General features: G+C 40.5%; 1 protein-coding gene across 1 annotated transcript in view; it reads right to left on the reverse strand.

Moving 5' to 3' along the window:
* LOC102446906 (histone deacetylase 5) overlaps window positions 1-16,666 on the reverse strand; it is a 186,707-nt gene that overhangs the window by 145,555 nt on the left and 24,486 nt on the right. The window contains exons 3-4 of the mRNA XM_089776668.1: window positions 3,345-3,400; window positions 3,015-3,102 (exon numbers count right to left, since the gene is read on the reverse strand). Of these exons, the coding sequence (XP_089632794.1) occupies window positions 3,015-3,102; window positions 3,345-3,400 (144 nt within the window). The remainder of the gene's footprint in view (window positions 1-3,014; window positions 3,103-3,344; window positions 3,401-16,666) is intronic.

Genomic DNA, 16,666 nt, shown 5'->3' on the forward strand with positions numbered 1-16,666 from the left:
AAATAAAACATTAAAAAAAATATTTAGAGCATGGGTATATGACAATCTATGGCAGTTTAAACTTTCAAATGTCTTTTTTTGTTTCTTCACAATTGTCTCATTGCACAGTACAGTATATGGTTAGAGACATCTGTGATTTTAAAAGGGCAAAGGGAAAACCCAGGTGCACTGTGGTGGAGGGAAACTAAAGTTTTTTTCCCCTAAACATCCACACTGGATCTTATAAGAAGCTAAACTAATCAAATATTGATTCTGCTTCTTTATGCCATCAGTTGTAAAAATATAGACTTTTAAAAGAAGGTATTCCACAATGAGAGTAAACAAAATATTTGGAAAAGCAACCTTAATGCTTTGACTGCATTTTCACTATAAACAAGCATCCTTGGGTCTGGATGATATTTTATTCACAAACTCTCAACAAAATTGCCATCTGTTCATCATTCACTTATTTGCTGTGATTTCTAGGCACCAGATACCATTTAAAGGGACATAAAAATAAATTCTATAAAGACCTGTGCTCTCCAATCTTAAGTTGGCTTCTACTGTTGTGGGTTTGGATTTTTTAAAATGTTCTTGCTCTGACAATTTAAATTATAGGAATTAAACAGACACTTGGGCTCTTTATATGCTTCTTAACCTTCTATACTGCAAAAATAGTTTTCTATAGTAAATTTAAATTTTGCCAACCAAAATGGTCCAAAAATGCCACAAAGTTGACAGATACTGGCATGGTAAGGATAGTGTATTCTATACTTAATCAGTTACATGTTTTGTGCATGGGCTGGGTTCTGAGCCTATCCTCCTTTGATGAAATGTATGATTTATTCAGAGACTATAGCTTATCACAAAAATTGATATTTATTCACAGGAAGGAATAAAAAAAAGAAGGCAGAAAGGGAGGTGTTTTGTCTGTGGTTTAGATGTAAAAAGAGAAGGAAAGTTTCAAAATGAAAAAATAGAAGTTATATATATAAAACATTTATGAGCTTTAAGGAATGGACTGAATATTAATTATTATTTTTATTTTTAACATTTGTATTGCAGTAGCAACTACATGGCCCACTGTGTTAGCCATTATAAACATGTTGTGTTGAGGGTCACTTAGAAATCTCAGGGTACGTCTGTATTGTGGTAAGTGTAGACAATCAATGGGAGAGGTTCTCTGATTGCTGTTGTTAATTCACTTCCCCAAATGGTGGTAGCTAAGTCAATGGAAGAAATCTATTGATGTAGCACTATCTATACTGGGAATTAGGTCAGCAGAGTAATATTTCTCAAGGGTGCCAATTTTTCCCACCCCCTCATAATTATGAGTCCATGTTATCTTTCAGGTGAGCCAAAAATCACATCGTTAAAGTTGCATATGAATTGTGGCTTTGCCTCTATATTCATAGAAGGGGAAACATGTAGTTGCATTGACCCTCAGGGAAATCCAAGACCCGACTGAGACTGTTCCATAGATGAAGTCTTCTGTGTCAGCTCCCTGTACTAGCTCAGCTCAAAGTCTTTGTGAAGCAGAGTCTGAGTGGAACTGAGCATTATTTGCTATTCAAAGCTCAAGCTAGATTTCTTAGTGCTGATTGATCATATAGGCTTCATGTTTATAATTATTTTCCCTGACTGGATAACTGTAACACTTATAAGCAAATAACCACTGCAAAAATCAACAAACTCTAAACTTTGCCTAGGCTTGTTAGGAAATTATAAACTTAAAATTTGCTCCATCCTATTAAATCCCAACCCCTTGAATAACCTCAGTGAACAAATAGATTCAAAATACTGTGGCAATGAATTTGTACACGAATCCTGATTAGTTTCTGCAGAACGCTATTTGCACTATTTTTTCTCTCCATCAGTGGATTCGTAAACCATAGCATTAACTTCTGATACATATTTGAAAACTGTTCCAAGAGTATCAATATTACTTTTTAAATTATTTTAAACATAAATTTCTTCATTTGCTATTTCTCTCGCCCAGTCTCCCCTCTCTCACCTCACTTTTTCCTTAATTATTAGTATGCACTTAACTGAACAAAAGCGCTAGATGGTAAGGCCATGACTTCACAATAAGATTTAATTATGAGTGCAGATATGAACAAGATTTAGACTATTAAGCTATGCACTTCAAAAAACCTTTAACATATTTTGTCTTTAAATCTTTTATCACCTGCAAAAATTAATTAAGTGCAGATGTAACAGGTTAGGTTTTGATGCCAGGGTTCATTTCCTGTCTATGCTTTGTCAGACAACCTATTACACCTTCTCATGAACTGTAGGCAAAACAAAAATGGTGCTCATAAATCAACATTCAGCTTTCTTTGGGATGTGTATTGGGCTGATCCGTTAAGTATGAAGTAAAGCCCCAATTCATTATTCATGAAAATAATATAGACAATATGCCAAATGTCATCTGTATTTAAATAAACCATCTGTTAAACAAATTATAACTCTATTGTGTAAGAATTCATTCTATTAAAATACAACACTAATCCAATGAGGCTAACTTTTAATCATTTTGCTCTCCTGCAGGGAATCATCCAAAACTGGCATATATGATTTGAAAACTTTTCAGAGAGAATGACTTGTTGATTTGTTTTAATAATATCAATGTTACTCAACAAGCAGATGGGGGAAGTGGCCAATTTGGTTACCAAAGCAACAGCATTCTTTAAAGCATATCAGACTATTTAAAGTCTGTATTCTGTGGGGAAAAGTAAACTTGGGATTCTGGTGGGTTGTTTTAACAGTGGAAATATCAATTTGTTTAAGAACCATAAATGTTGCCTTGCTCCGTGCCTTCTTCTCATCAAATTGCTGTTAACACCGTTAAAGTGAAGCATAGATGTTTGTAGTTTCAGTATTGACATCCTGGCATTAATGAGTTCCTAGATTCAAAGGAAATGCACACCTTTATTTCTTGTAAGTATAAGGCAGGAAAGCCTGACATATAAATATAAATTCATTATCTTTTATCTAGATGCACTGAAAGTGTGATGCTTGCCAAGAATACATACCAGATCTACAATCAATATCTTGCCTATATTTAGCTTGTCTCTCAAGTATTTGGCAGTAATTGCAACTGAATTAAAAAAGCAGAACCCCCTGTGGAATAGAGAAGAACAGAAATAAGAAAGCAAATCAGTCAGGAAAACAGTTATAAATAATGTTCAGGGCATTTAAAAAAATTCTGTAAGATCTCTGAAGCCATAAATCTGCTTCTGGGAGTACCTAGAAAGCCTTTTCAGTCATCTGCTAACAATTAGAGTTCTTCAGAGACATGCACAGTGCAGGTGATTGCCAGTAACCTTAACACTCCAAGATGGGCAATATTCCCTGGTACTTACATGGCTGTTGATTCTTCAGCATGATGGCCTGGGGGCCTTACAACAGCAAAACCATTCTGTAAGAACAAGATAGGTTTTCAATTATCAGATTTTTTAAAAAAGCTGGTTTCTCTGTATAACACAGCACAGCAGGCAAACAGAATTGGAATCCGCTATAGGCTCTTGAGCACGTTTTGCAGCCCCCATTATCCTTTCATAGAATTAGCAGAAACAATATATGTGGTCACAGCTGCATATATATCACAACTTAAAGAGAAGCAAAGAGACAGACTCTAATACAGCCAGAATTAGAATAAGATATTTTGGAGCTGTATAGCATCTAGCTGGCAAATATACACAATAGCTATTGTTCTGTATGACACAAGCAGAACTGATTTATTCATTTAGGTCCAGAATTCATAGTTGGTAGAGAAAAAGTATCACTGATCCACCCAGATGAACATTTGATCCAAATTACATTGCTCCCTGTAGATCCATTACAGACTATAAAACAGTATAAAGGGCAGGGAGGGGATGGGGGGAGACATTGGTATTTACATACAATGGTTTGGCAATGTTGGCTCTACTGTCAGTGTAAACTAAATGATAAATTTACACTCACACACAAAAATGGCAATTCCTAAGAGTAGAAAAGGAGGACAATCAAAATCTCATTCTTCTCCAGTCTATAAATTAATCTTGGAGGTCTGCCAAAGCTTGCAACTTTATTGAATTCCCCCAGTCAGTTTCTAACACACATTCTGGAATTTTATAGAACATTTTCATACACAGCAGCTATCAGAAGTAGTAATGATGAAGGGATTCTTTAACCTACAGATTCACTGCAATGCATCATGTAAAAAAAAGTATCTCCCCCCACCCCCCACATGAAGCAAAGGAAAGATCAATAAATCCTTGCAAGACAACTGCTGTTCAAAAATGTAGGCTGTATAGTCATGAAAATAATTTGCTATCATAAGGAAAAAACTGTTAATCAAAACCTAGGCCAAATTCTATTTCCTGTTACACCAGTGTGAATTAGGAGTGACTCCATTATTTCAACAGATTTACTCTTGGTTTACACAGATGCAACTTGGAGGAAAGTTGGACTCCTGTGTGTTTAACTACTGCTTTATAACCATAGCCAAAGGAGATTAAAAATTATATTCTAATCAATGTGTAATTCTGGCAGCCAGACCTATATTTTAAGTGGTCCACAAGGAGTGCTTCAAATGCCTCAGACAAAATGCAGAAATGGATTTTAAGAATATACTGTAGGCTATGTTCAAAGGGGGTTGAATATATATGCCTTTTATTGATAAATTATTCTAATTAGAAGTAAGGAGGCTGGTTGAGTTTCAGTGCTGCAGTCCTTATCTAGAAAAACAACCACAATTGATAGGCTTGATTGTTCTCTCACTTTCATAGGTGTAAATAATGAGTAACTACAAGTAAATCAATGGAGTTATACTGCTGTATGTGAGATCCATTTTCTTAGAAAAAAAAGGGGCTATTGAACATATAAATAGCAGTTGCCTTATGAAGGCTAATTTAGCACCAAGTTATCCTGCAATAGCATCTGATATAACCTACTGCTAAACAGTTCAAGATGCCAAATGCACTATTTTGTAGAGTCTACAACATTGTTATCAGACTACAGGGAGCTCAAGACAGCTGCACAGGGAGCAATCCTGCAACGTAGTGAGCAATTTCACTACTCTTCAGTTAGGGTATGTCTACACTAGCCCCCTAGTTCGAACTAGGGAGGCTAATGAGGGTGACCGAAATTGCTAATGAAGCGCGGGATTTAAATATCCTGCACTTGATTAGCATATTCCCGTCCGGTCGCCATTTTGGAAACTGACTAGCCCGAAGTAACTGCCCGAAGTAACTACACGCGGCAGAGACGCAGGATTCCTAGATAAACAGCTTAGTTCGAATTAACTGTTAAACCTCATTCCATGAGGAGTAACAGTTAATTCGAACTAAGGGGTTTATCTCGGAATCCCACTTCTCTGCTGCATGTAGACACAGGCAGTTACTTCGGGCTAGTCAGTTTCCAAAAGGGCGACCAGCTGGGATTATGCTAATCAAGCACAGGATATTTAAATCCTGCGCTTCATTAGCAATTTCGGTCGCCCTCAATAGCCTCTTTAGTTCGAACTAGGGGACTAGTGTAGACGTACCCATAGAGAATTCAGGGCACATGGCAGTATCTTTCATTGATGTACCCCTAATTTCCACATAAATGTTCAGAGTTTATGAAAAAGACACACATCAAATACCTCAAAGGGGTTGCAGTGTTAGACCATAACTTAACAAAATTTTGTGTGCACAAGCACTTCTTTAAAAGAAGAAGAGTGTTTTGTTTTACAGGACCACTAATTTTTTACACATCAAATATATGTGTCAATTCTTAGCTGTATCCCCCTTAGCAATTGAACAGAAATTATCTGTAGATCAGTGTTTCTCAAAGTGTTATGTGGGCCCACTTTGGGATAGCTGCTAGCAGGCCCACACCACTTTGTTTACATAAAGAATCCATAATCAAGGAGCCTCGTGGCTCCCATTCACTCCAGTTTGCCAATTCCAAGGGGGGGTCTGTGGGAAGCAGTTTCCTGGGCCACACCACTTCCTGCGGCCCACTTTGCGGAACACTACTGTAGACTGAATCACCAACAATGAAAACCAAAACCCAAGGCAATTACAAAGCCATTGCTGATACTCACCAAGGGACGTTAAATATCAGTTAATTAGACAATCTTTCTATTAAGTGGCTGTCTGTCATGGGATTTTCAACTTGCCGCTCCTGCTCACATACCAATGTGGCCACCCCCACCAGCGCTTGCAGGTGTGCTCTGCCACCTGGCTCAGTGCTGTGCTGAGCGGCTCTCCTTGTGTGGAGGCACTGCCACTGTGGCCAACACAGCAGGCATACTCTGCCACTGCCTCTTGCTGCCCTCCCCGCACTGGCCTGACCACAGGAGCTGTCGTGGGTCAGCCTGGGCTCATGGAGGAGGGGAGCTAACTGTGTAGCACTGCAGGTATGAATGCGCTGCAAGCAGACCTCAGTCGTGCCATAGGTGTGCCCCAGCCCATAATACTGCCGCCCCCAGAGGGAGACCTTCATGGCCGCCACTGGCTGCCCCACAAGCCCAGTGCTCCCCCCCAGCCGGCAATTCTCCCCAGTCTGTCCTGAGAATCCCCTGCCAATCCTGCTCGCCCTCCCCACTGATGTTTAAACCCCTGGTCACAGACCGCCCTCCCATTTGTAAAAGCCTCCTCCATGGGCACAGCCCGCGCTTAGCTCCCCACCCCAAATTTGCAAATACATTTAAAAATACTATTTTAAGGTTCCGAAGAACTAACAACAAAGAGGCTACAAAGAATTAGCAATTTCATTTTCTAGGCTCTTCACCTCACCTCCACTTTGTAGAGGTCTGCCCTGACTTACTGCCAGCTTAGATCACCCATTTCCAATATTTCAACAAAGCGCTCCCCACTACCCTTATCTATCAAATGAATTCCCCACCAACATCCATAGCTCCTTCAACTCCCCCGAAAGCCTACTTGCAACTATAATGTGTACAGCACCCATAGGTAGGCAGTTGGTGTTCTGTGACAGCTCTTTGTGTTCCTTGCCTTCTCTTTCAACCCTTTTTCTCAATTGTACACCTAGCACCTTGAACACTCTTACACAAATTCCAGTCACATCGAACTTTCCAGAAGCCCTTCCTAAAACATTTGGTAAAAAAGTCTAGCTCAAAATACATAAGCCGATCAAAACGAACCTTGGCATTTTTTTTAGTTGTAACACATTAGATTTAAGACCAAAAAGACAAAAATAAAATAAAAAACCTTTTAAAAAGACAATCTTTCTAAAAACATACCAAAAGACTAAAAATGATTAAAAAGTGCACCAAAAAGTCAAAAATAAATTTTTAAGCTAGAAATTTAGGAGAAAGATTGGATGGCTAAGTATGATTCAAGCTAGTTGCTGTCAGCCATCCAATGTTTCTCCTAAATTGCTAGCTTAAAACTTTATTGAATAGTTGATTAACCTCATGAATTCTTATCGGTTACTCGACTATTCTATAGTCCTCAGGGTGAGGCCAGATGCCATTGAGCTCTGGCCCCACTCCCGAGGAGCCCCCTGCCATTCCTTTTTCTCAGAGGCAGCAGCGCAGGGTGCCAGGCGGGAGCTGCTCTGAAAGGGGAGTCAGTTTAAAAACCAACTCCTCTGGCAGACCGGCTGCCTGTCACTCCACACTGCTGTCTCTGATACAAAGGCAGCAGCATGGGGTGGCAGAAGCCCCTGTCCAGTGCAGGGGTCTGAGCTCCTGGACCTGGCACGAGTCAGAATTGAGCCAGGCTGCTTACCCACCTGGCTCCTAATAGACTTTAAATTCAGAGCCACAGCAGGGGTAGGTCCCAGACCCAGCACAAGCTGGGACTGAGCTGGGCTGCTGGCCAGCCTGCTTACTGGCAAGGGGGGAAATGTGTGTAGTCTATAGCATTAACCTATACGATTTTGCTTTTCAGTTAATTGGATAATCAACTACCCAGTTCTGGTGTTTTTCATAAAGCCTCAAATCTTGGAGTCAAGTGATTTAAAACAAAAGTTTCTAGTCCTCATGGTTGCTGAGAAAAACTTGAAAATATGAACCATGAAGGCTCAAAGATCAGGTGACAAATTATAAATAACCCAAATTTATTATTGAAAAAAATTAATCATTTAAAAGCCAATGTAATAGATTTGGGGGATCTCACTCATGATATTTGAATGCTGAAGTATAATGAATCAGAATGAGAGTGTAAGCCTCGTTTTAGGAATTCATCGCTGCATTTAGCCTATCACTGTCCCACCATTTTTTATACTTTTAACTAATATCTGAGTACTCTGCCCACACAGGCTTTTTGTGGCCTGTTTCCCCCCCCCCCCCCCAAATATGTTTCACAAATGAGTGTAACAAATTTTGTTCTCATTCAGACAAATTCTGGGATGCATTTCTCCACTCTACCATTTATGAAAATCTAATGTATATATAAATTCAAGTACTTCTAGGTAGAGAACCCAGAAAACGCACAGTCAAGGAGGCATCATTCACCATAATATGGCATGTGTGTTTTGCTTTTTCAACTTTGGAAAAGAATTTGGAAATATCAGTGCAAGAATTATAACTGCCCCTGCTCAGTTCACAACTCATTATTATCTAACCCTATCAGCATTCCCTAAAGATCAATATAATTAAGATGATTATCTCACAGAATACATCATGGGGGTATCTAAAGGGGAGAAAATGAGATACTTTCCTGTTTTTGACAGCATGACAGATACACTGTACACTCCTCTCTTCTGTTTCTTTACTGTGGCAATCCATAAAGGCAAGGAGAATTGTTAGAATGATCCGTTTGGAGGCCAGAGGCTCATTTTAGATGTCTTAGGGTAGTTAACCCTGTCAGTCCCCTATGAGCATCCAAAATACACGAGATACATTATATTTTTCTTAGAATAAAAACCCTATGCTGCTGGTCAAGCAGTGAATCTAATATATAAAGGAGAATGTTTGTGCACTAATAACTTAGGGTATGTCTACACTACCCCGCTAGTTCGAACTAGCGGGGGGTAATGTAGTCATCCGCAATTGCAAATGAAGCCCGGGATTTGAATTTCCCGGGCTTCATTTGCATAAAGCCGGCCGGCGCCATTTTTAAATGCCGGCTAGTTTGAACCCTTGCCGCGCGGCTACACGCGGCACGGAGTAGCTAGTTCGGATTAGGCTTCTAATCTGAACTAGCTGTACTCCTTGTGGAATGAGGAGTACAGCTAGTTCGGATTAGGAAGCCTAATCCGAACTAGCTACTCCGTGCCGCGTGTAGCCGCGCGGCACGGGGTTCGAACTAGCCGGCATTTAAAAATGGCGCCGGCCGGCTTTATGCAAATGAAGCCCGGGAAATTCAAATCCTGGGCTTCATTTGCAATTGCGGATGACTACATTACCCCCGCTAGTTCGAACTAGCGGGGTAGTGTAGACATACCCTTGGGCACTACAAGAACTACCGCAACCAAACTTTGCAGGAGAAGGTTTTAAGGTACTTTTGGCAGTGCGGGGAGGAGCGGCTTCCCGGGGGAAGCAGCAGGGACAGTCACTCTCTAAGGCCGGCGGTGGAGGCATGAGGGGAGGGGCGGCACTACAAGAGGCAGCTGCCCCACTCGCCTCTACCAGGCCTCTACCAGGCCATTCCACTGAGCAGGTGCATCCGGGGTGGGGGAGCCCCATCCTCCCTTTGGCCTGTGATGTCACTAGGCCTGGGCCCCTCCCCTCGGCCGAGCGGCAGGCTGGAGCTCGTGGCTGCTGCTAGGGGGTGGTTGTGGGCGCAGCGGGGCGAACCCAAAGGGGTGGCGGTGGCAGTGGTGCTGGGAGCAGCCCGGGGTCCAGCGCAGCTTCCTGGTCACGTGGCGGAGAGCCCGGCACCTGCTCGCTGTGGCCCGCAGGAGACGGGAGCCCCTGGCGTGGCCCCATGGTGCGGTACATAGCGGGACAAAAGTTTTGGGGTGGGCGGTGGGGTTGTTGCCCCCTGCAGCACCTGCAGTCCTGGGCGTGAGCTGGGCCGCCCCACAAACCCTAGATCCCGTGTTCTTTCCCTCCCACCCCTCATACGGGGCACCCCTGGCAGGACCCCACCGCCCGCCCATAGTAACTCCAGGTAGTTTAATCTAATCCATATTGAACAACACTGATTATCAGCTAACAGACTATATTAAAAAACAACATTCATACAATTGATAGAACACTTCACTCTTCCTTTAACTTCAAGCTTTGTATGAACATGCCCTATATTAGCACAACTAATATAGGCGATATTTAAATATCAGACTGTGAGCTCTGAACAGTTTGGAGTGACAGACAGAAAGGCAAAAAATACACTGTAGAGATAGACTAACAAAGAACAGTATGTTGAAAATTAAGTGAACACATAAATTAAAAACATTTTTACATACACTTATTTATATCAGGATATAGAAACTATTATATGTGAACTGACTGACATATATGCATATAAAGGAAAGATTCATGTCTGTGGCATTATATACTTAGTTCTCTGGTTAAACCTGAAGATAAGCAGTAGAGCTGCCACTAAGATGATATAAAGCAGTAGTGCTCAACCTTTCCAGACTACTGTACCCCTTTCAGGAGTCTGATTTGTTTTACATACCCCAACTTTCACCTCACTTAAAAAAAACTATTTGCTTACAAAATCAGACAAAATACTAATGTTACAGCACACTAATACTGAAAAATTGCTTGTTTTCTCATTTTTACCATATAGTTATAAAATTAAAAAATCTGAATATAAATATCGTACTTATATTTCACTATACAGTATATAGAGCAGTTTAAAAAGTCTTTGCATGAAATTTTCATTTGTACTGACTTTGCTAGTGCCTTTTATGTAGCCTATTGTAAAACGAGGCTGGTATCTCGATACATTGATGTACACATACCCCTGGTTGAGAATCACCGGCATAAAGTCTACACATGCTCAAACTGGGAATGACAGAGGACTCATATAGTCAAATTTTCAATTCAGAGAAGATGCATTTTAGGGATATGTGATCTTGTCACTGGAAAGAAAAACAGGAGGAATTCATTCCCTTCCTCACCTAAGATGAAGGCTCCCTCTCAGCCCTGATCTACCCTAGAGCTTTATTTTGAAATAACCCTCCTAACATTGAATTTATAAGTGGAGCACACTACCAAGCCAGTTATTTCAAAATAACGATCTGCTTAGTACAAAATCTGTACTCCTGCTTTTCTTGAGGAATAATGCTAATTTCAAAATAAAAAAAAACTTTGAAAACAACAAATGGTCTGGTAGCACTTTAAAGACTAACAAAACATACAGATGGTATAATGAGTTTTCATGGGCACAGCCCACTTCTTCAGATGACCGGAGTGTTGGATGTCCAAAACCAAAAATTAATAAGGGAAGTGGGGGAGGGAAGAAGGAAAAAATTGGAAGGGTTGGGGGAGAAAAAGAGGCAGTGGGTAGATAAATTTCAAAGGGAATGATGAGCCAGTATGTAACAAGAAAAACTGAAAATCAACGAATAGTTTGTTAGCACCTAAAGACTAGAGAGTTAAAAGAAGCAGATAAGAACCATCAGTTTGCAATGTAAAGGAAGAGTATTAACACTAGATTAATCAACAACACTGTTGAACCACTGGACCTAACCACATCAGCCACCAAATCAGAGGCTCATTTAACTGCACACCCCGTAATGTGGTCTATGCCATCAAATGCCAGCAATGCTCCACTGCAATGTATATTGGCCAAACTGGATAGTCTCTATGGGAAAGAATTAATCAACACAAATCAGATATCCGAAAAGGAAACGTACAGAAACCTGTTGGTGAACACTTTAACCTCCCTGGACACTCATTAAGGGATCTCCAAGTTCCTGTTTTGGTACAAACCCATTCCACAAGCCAAATACACAGAAAAGGTTTGAAATTCCACTTCATTCTCAAGTTTAATTCTCATGCAAATGGTTTAAAACACGATATTGGATGGCTGGGACATTATCAACCAACCAATGAAGGTGCCTATGATTCTTTTTGTCTGTGTAGAATCTTGTGTTTGCTTGCTCTGTGGGAGGCGGGGGAAGGTGGGAAGGGAGGGCAGAGGAAGGATGGGGTGGGGGAAGAAAGACATTCAGGCTACGTCTAGACTGGCATGATTTTCCGGAAATGCTTTTAACGGAAAAGTTTTCCGTTAAAAGCATTTTCGGAAAAGAGCGTCTAGATTGGCGCGGAGTTCGCGTTATAACGATGCGCTTTTGCGGAAAAGCGTCCGTGCCAATCTAGATGCGCTTTTGCGCAAAAAAGCCCCAATCGCCATTTTCGCGATTGGGGCTTTTTTGCGGAAAACAAATTTGGGCTGTCTACACTGCCCTTTTGCGCAAAAGTTTTGCACAAAAGGGACTTTTGCCCGAACGGGAGCAGCATAGTATTTCCGCAAAAAGCACTGATTTCTTACATGAGAGCGTCAGTGCTTTTGCGGAAATTCAAGCGGCCAGTGTAGACAGCTGGCAAGTTTTTCCGGAAAAGCGGCTGATTTTCCAGAAAAACTGGCCAGTCTAGACACAGCCACACAGTAAATGCAGGAGTCCCATACACAGAGACACGGAGGAGAATCTTAGAATTGGCCTTGCATTAAACTCTCTTTCAAGGCCTCTCTGATGAGCACTGCCCCTGCATGTGCTCTCCCTATAGTACTGGTCTCTGGTTGCTCAAATTCCCTGGCCAGATGTTCAGCTTCAGCCTACCACCCTGGCTGAAGAGTCTCCCCCTTGCTTTTGCATAGGTTGTGGAGCCCACAGCAGGCCACACCATGAAGGGGGTGTTGCACTCGCTGAGTTCCAAACGGTGAGGAGACTCCTTTAAGTATAATTATTGTATTAAAATGAATGGTATTTGGAAAATCTTGTTCAAAAACTGTACAGCATTTGTAAAATATTTTTATGATGTCAAGAAGCAGGGATTTCTTTGAAAAAAAAAGTTCAATACAAAACCAGTGCAGCATGACATTTTTAAACCCACTTGTACATTGACAAAGTACTTTTGGGATTTTTACAAATCAGTTTCACATGATTTAATCCTAGAGGACAAATAAATGCACCCTGGAAAGTTTTCCATGCAGGTCACTACTAGAGCATCCCAATGAGACAACTTGTGTGAAAAAAAAGAAAGCCCTATTTTTTTGCCAATATAGGTTAGCTGGCTGATTTTGAAAACTTAGCCCTCATTGTCTTTTCTTTTGAATAAACATAGTAAAACAGCGCGAAGCTGGGAAATAATGCTTAACAATTGCAGTACTCAAAATGCCATTCTTGGTCATCCAAACATTCTTTTGATTTTAATGGGTGGGCTTTAGCTCTGTTTTAATCAATTTTGGGGACTTTTACATAGTAATTGGGTGCACAAGGCTTCAGTATTGACATAAGACATCAGTACGTTTCTCTGGTTAGACTACACTAGCTGGGTGTATGACAAAGTTCACCATGCTTTCATAAACAACATCCTTTAGAGTAGTATTTCTTTACTTTTAATATAGCAGGCCTACATTATTTTAAAAATAATTTTGTAGCCAAATCTGCAGCTGTGCATGAGCTCCATTGGCAAAGGTCATCTTAAGCTCCTCAGTCTCTGACACTGTCAGCTCCCTGGTGTAACAGGGAGTAGTCACAGGGCTGCTGGAAATCCCACCAACTTGTAACAGTCCCTCTGTTATCACTGATGAGGATCCAATTACCCCCTTTCGTCATGACCCCCAGGCATGCCATACACCACAGTGGAAGGAACGAGAGTGATGGGGTCTGTCTAGGGTAGTTTTACAGACTATTTGCCAAAGCAGGAGCTAACATCTGGCCCTTTGGGGTCTAAGGATGTTCTGTACAAGCACTTGTGATATTAACAGAGTAGTACAAGCAGCATGTAGATTTGCCAAGGAAATGATAACGAACATGCAGGAATGCCATTGTTTCTCAAGGAAGAAGCCAACAGAGGCCAGAAACACAAGAAATTACCATTCAACACGTAACTGTATAATGAAATCAAAGAGCAATTCACAGCTATTTGTCTACTTTCCTGAAGATTCTGTACAGATGACTGCACTGGAGGAAACTGGCAACTTGGGACTTGTAGTCTAAGATGTCTATATCGATGTTGCCCAGTCTAGCCATGTATATTAACCATCTTAATTAAAAATCAGGCAAACAATGGGAAGAGGAGGATAGCTGCTATGATTCTTCAAGTGAATAATTGAAGTTGTATTGCTGTATAAAATAACAGCAATCAGTTAACTATGAACATAGCCATAATTATCAGGAGAAAACATCTAAGAGATGTTTCTGAATGCATTTTTTAAAAGACTAAAAGAAGAGTAAGTCTAGTAAATAGTGTTTATATAGAAAGCCATAGTAGGCAATTATAGTTGCCAGCTTTTATTAAAAAAATACAAAACAAACAATACAACAGTAACAAAGCAATTATGATGATAGCAATTTACTTTGTGTTTGCCAGCCTTTTTTTTTTTTAACTTGGTGAGCATGGATGCTCTTGAAATGGGCACAGGGAGAGATTTTCAAAGGCACAAATGACAGCAAAGAACTTAATACTGAGTGTCAGTGGGAACTAGGCACTAAACTGCCCTTCATACCTTTGAAAATCTCTCCTGCCATGGACATTCATTCATATCCATTCATTCATTCTTTCAGATCTCCAGCCAGCCCACACCAGTGGGCCCAAGCTGCTCCAGCTGGCCTAACCCCACATCAGCCCGACCTCTACCAGGCCAGCCCAAGGCTCTAGAACAGGGCCGAGGTGCCCTTGGCGTCTGTCCCAGCCCCAAGCTTCAAGCCACTGGCTGGAGCTGTACCCCTGCCAGCCTCAGGAGAGAGGGAGAGCAAAAGCAAAGGTGGGATCTCGGGGCAGAGCTTTGGAGGGACCATGGCCTGGGTAGGGGAGGATTAGGAGCAGGCAGAGCCAGGTTTACAGGGGAATTAATTAAATCAATCCTCTTCCTTTTGTTACTGTGGATCTGTGACTGGATTTTAAAACTGCCATTCCTCTGTGGAACTCCTTGGAGAGAATAACAGTGGTATCCCTACCATCCTGCCTCTGTGGTACTGCTACTCCAGGAGAAAGTGAAAATTGCACTTCCTGAATCTGGCTCACAATCTTTCATGCTTTATACCTTTATGTTTCTTGTACTTCACCAGAGTGTGTGACATTACTGCACCCAGTGTAAAAAGGGCATAGCTCCATCAACTTCAACAGACTTGATTTCAGTGTAATTCAATAGGGATGCATTTGAGATTTGTTCATTTCCCCCCTTTACTATGACATTGGAAGCAGACTTACAGAACTGCTTATCAGTAACAGAGCATCATACAAATACCTGATAAAGTAAAACATAAATTATGTAGCAGTTCCTTCTATAATCAATATATAACATACTCTATACCTGCATGGATTAGGAAAATTGGTACAGATTAAATTAATTTGTTATGTTACTAACTTACCTCAGGCAACAAGCAGAAAGACTATAGTTTTATGTACTCAAATAGTATAACATATTATAAACATGGGAAGATAAAAATAAACTATTTCCCCCCCAATATCTATTATACACATCAACACACGTTCGAGTGACACTCAGCTAATTAAACTCTTTCATGATGATTGAAACAATATGGACATTACAACATGCAACTCTATCTGCAAATCAGCTGGTACCGAAGTTCAGCACTGCCAAAAAAAAAATTAACAAACTAGCACATTTTTTTGCATCTCATGCACTTAATCCTGTCTGGCTGTCTACTTTGTAGACTGAGGTGAGACAGTGGTTCAGAGAATATTGTAAATACCATATTCAAATACATGGGTCTAATCCAAAGCCCACTAACTTAACAGGCATCTCCAACGAAGTCTGAATCAGTCTCTCTGTAACTTCGTAGTATGCTCTTTAAAGATTTGTTTCCCGTTTTTAAGAGATTAACAGTATAGCTCTTGTTTTGTTTCTCTTTATCTTGTCTTTGCTGATTTCACATAGTTTTTTTATAAAGATTCTTTGCAGCAGATGCAGATCCATATTCCCATCCATGATCCAGACCATCTTCTGACTAGTAAATAACTATGCAGTCTTCTGTTTTGTATAGATCTTAGTACGTTTTCTCTCATGGCAAAATCTTAACCAATATTTTTCATGATTACCCAAATTGGATTTTGGCAATGCATCTGAACTGAAAGCCTGTGCAATTTTTTTTAAAGTCTTTAGAGTGGTGCATTATTGAAGGGGGGAATGCACAATATATGCATCTCCTTTTTAAGAGTAACAAAGGAGAATATTTTGGGATAAATTATGTTTACTCTATTCACATGGTCCTGGTCTACACTAGGACTTTATTTCAAAACAATCTTCCCCCAAGGTTGAATTTATAATTGGAGCATCCACACTACCAAGCCTTTTATTTTGAAATAATGGGCCGTAGAACTCAAAATCTGTACCCCTGCTTTTTCATCAAGAGAAACACTAATTCTGAAATAGGTATTTCAAAATAACAATTGTGTGGATTCTCTGGTGTTGCTATTTTAAAATAATTACTCCCCAGGGTAATTTGAACTAATTATTCCACAGTGATTTCTGGAGCTTTAAGTCTGAGGTACCATGCCCATATTAACAAGCCAGCCTTGGACTAAATTTCGAGGCTTCCCCATAGTGTGGACACACTAGTTCGAATTTGTTAAACTGGGAGTTATTAAGCCAAATTTACTAAT

This window comes from Pelodiscus sinensis, chromosome 2 (genome assembly GCF_052426305.1).
Source record: "Pelodiscus sinensis isolate ZL-2025 chromosome 2, ASM5242630v1, whole genome shotgun sequence".
NCBI classification, from domain to species: Eukaryota; Metazoa; Chordata; order Testudines; family Trionychidae; genus Pelodiscus; species Pelodiscus sinensis.